Source organism: Camellia sinensis, chromosome 13 (assembly GCF_055761805.1).
Source record: "Camellia sinensis isolate YWXY chromosome 13, ASM5576180v1, whole genome shotgun sequence".
In the NCBI taxonomy this organism is placed as follows: domain Eukaryota; kingdom Viridiplantae; phylum Streptophyta; class Magnoliopsida; order Ericales; family Theaceae; genus Camellia; species Camellia sinensis.
The window spans coordinates 19,407,998-19,410,584 of NC_138973.1; the positions used below are offsets into that span (position 1 = coordinate 19,407,998).

General features: G+C 39.5%; 1 protein-coding gene across 1 annotated transcript; it reads right to left on the bottom strand.

Annotated features, from left to right (window-relative positions):
• Window positions 1-323: 323 nt before the first annotated feature.
• Window positions 324-2,451, bottom strand: LOC114272126 (uncharacterized). Its single transcript, XM_082900321.1, has 5 exons — window positions 2,161-2,451; window positions 1,608-2,076; window positions 1,023-1,419; window positions 776-872; window positions 324-653 (listed from the first exon to the last, which is right to left on the bottom strand). The coding sequence occupies exons 1-5, from the start codon at window positions 2,449-2,451 to the stop codon at window positions 324-326; spliced, it is 1,584 nt and encodes a 527-aa protein (XP_082756447.1).
• Window positions 2,452-2,587: the final 136 nt, after the last annotated feature.

Genomic DNA, 2,587 nt, shown 5'->3' on the forward strand with positions numbered 1-2,587 from the left:
AAATATGTAGCCAACACTTACACAAGTGTGAATGTTCACATCATGTATTCATCCTTAACACACCAACAAAAAGTCAGTTTGCTACCTAAAAAAAAAAAAAAACACAAATCAAATGCTAATACATTATTAGGTTTGCCAACACAACGTAATCTTATTGCAATACAATGTTTGCCAATATAACACAATCTTATTTTAAAAGTTAATAAAAGAATCCCATGTAAAACACAATGTTGAAATGAAAAAATGTACACCCTATATCGGCTCCTTCCATGATTTCCGATTATGACTTCCTAACTTATCACATCTCCCGCACCTTATTTGCTTCAATTTCTCACCCCCTTTTGCAGCCTGCCGGGTGGTCTTTTCACAGTTGGTGGGCATATAGTGAAGTTTGTGGGATCAAAAGGCGGTTTTTCCACCGACAGTAAAGGGAATATGGCACCCAAATAGGCTGCACGATACGTCTCTACATGAAAGAAATGTTCCACACAATCATTGAGATTGTAGCGGCTCTTCTGAATAGCAATAACGGCATGGTTACATGGAAATCCGTTAATTTGCCATTTGAAGCAAGAACAAGTACGCCTTGCAATATCAACTGTAACAGATGGTATAGAATGAACCTCAAACACATCCTCATTGGCTTTGCTCACCTGCCAAGACCTACTGTCATTGAACGAATCAAGAAGCATTGTTTCGAATGTGGGACAAATAAGCTCATTTCACTTATTTGCTTGGTCACGTCGTGCAGACATTTGCCGCATCAACTGAGTACGAATTGTGTCCACCATCTGAGTGATAGGATGATTGCGTACTTCTTTAATCCAATTATTAAATGACTTCGGGATGTCATCTCCCCATAACGCATGCCCCTGCACAACATTACAAACATTGTACAATATTAGATTAAATTTCTTTGAACCTGAATATGAAATTTCACATCGTCACAAAACATAACTGAAATTTCACATCGCTACCATTCTAAACTTGACAAATGGAATACATCAAGAAACTACTATTACCCGAAATATGAATTCGCCCAGTGCTCAGGTGCCAACTCCTTGAAAAAATTATGAGTTTGTTGCTTACCCCCCTCTTTTAATTTCTCAAGCTTTTCATGGAACCCTACTACAGTTGACTCGTAAGCATAGTCACCCAAACTACTAACGAGGTGGTCCCTAAATCCATTATCAATTCCCTTGATCCGGTCTCTTAAGTTGTTCTTCAAGTGTTGTAAGTAATAACCGTGGTAAGCAGATGGGAACACCTTCGGCATCGCTTCTAACAGACCAAGATTACAATCAGAAATAAAAGTAATTTGATGCTTACCATCAACAACCTTCCCAAGTTCATGCAAGAACCACGACCAATTGGTCGTAGTCTCTGAATCAACAATCGCAAATGCAACAGGGAATAGACCTACAACACAGCACCATTAAACAATTGATCACAATATTCCTATGTGAATATTAACACAAGTAGTTTTCAAAAACACTATAAAGCAACCAAGTCATGTGAATGTTCACACTGTGTGGCCAGTCATATATCTACACTATGCCACTCAATGTGAATATTTACATAGATACATAGCTAAAAAAAATACTAACCATTGTTTCCATCTTTCGCCATTGCCGCAAGTAACTGACCTTTGTACTTTCCTTTAAGGAATGTTTCATCTAGGAATAACAAAGGCCGATAAGAATTGAACCCAGAAATACACGCAGCGAATGATACCAAGAAATGACAAAATTGTTGACTACTTGCATCATAGTCAATATTGACATAACTCCCCGAATTATAACGCATCACAGCATCCGAATACCACCGTAGCTGGTCAAACGATAATGAGTGATCTCCATGAATAACAGTCTTTGCTTTCACCACGCCCAACCATACCACGTGGTAACTCATATCTAGCCCATAATCCCTCTTTAAAATAGTCACCACCTCACACAGCCAAGTCAACAGCTTGTCCCTCACAATTTCAGATATAGCACTCAACACCAAATCAGAACTAACTCTTAGATTCTTCGATGTTCCGACATTCGTACCATAACTATGCACATCACTGAACCTCTTGATGCAGAAAAAACCATTTGCTCATTGTGCTCTACAATGTATAGCCCACAAGCAGCCTCTCTCCTCGCCCATCGCACACACCGCAGTAACCCTTGTTGTCTCGTTCTTGACATACGTAAACTGAAACCCACATTGGATGGCATACTTACATAAAATGTCATGAAATTCTTGTGCACCTCCAACAAACCATTGTCTCGCATGCGTAATACCATTTGCCCAAGGGGCTGACAACAACACCTTCTCCTTGTGGTGGTAAAATCTCTGTAGTGCATCAATTTCTTCCTCACCCCCCACACACAGCAACCCAAAGCTACTCGACTGACCAATATCGCTTTTCAACTCAACAACAACTTCTACATGTTGTACCCCCATTTATTTAGCAAGCAATAACATGTTCTGAAATTCTTCCTCATTGTCCAAATCACACCTATTAATCCCAGGTAGCCGACAGAACAATGAAATAGAACAAGTAGACAACTCACCCCATTTTTCACACAAACACTCCACC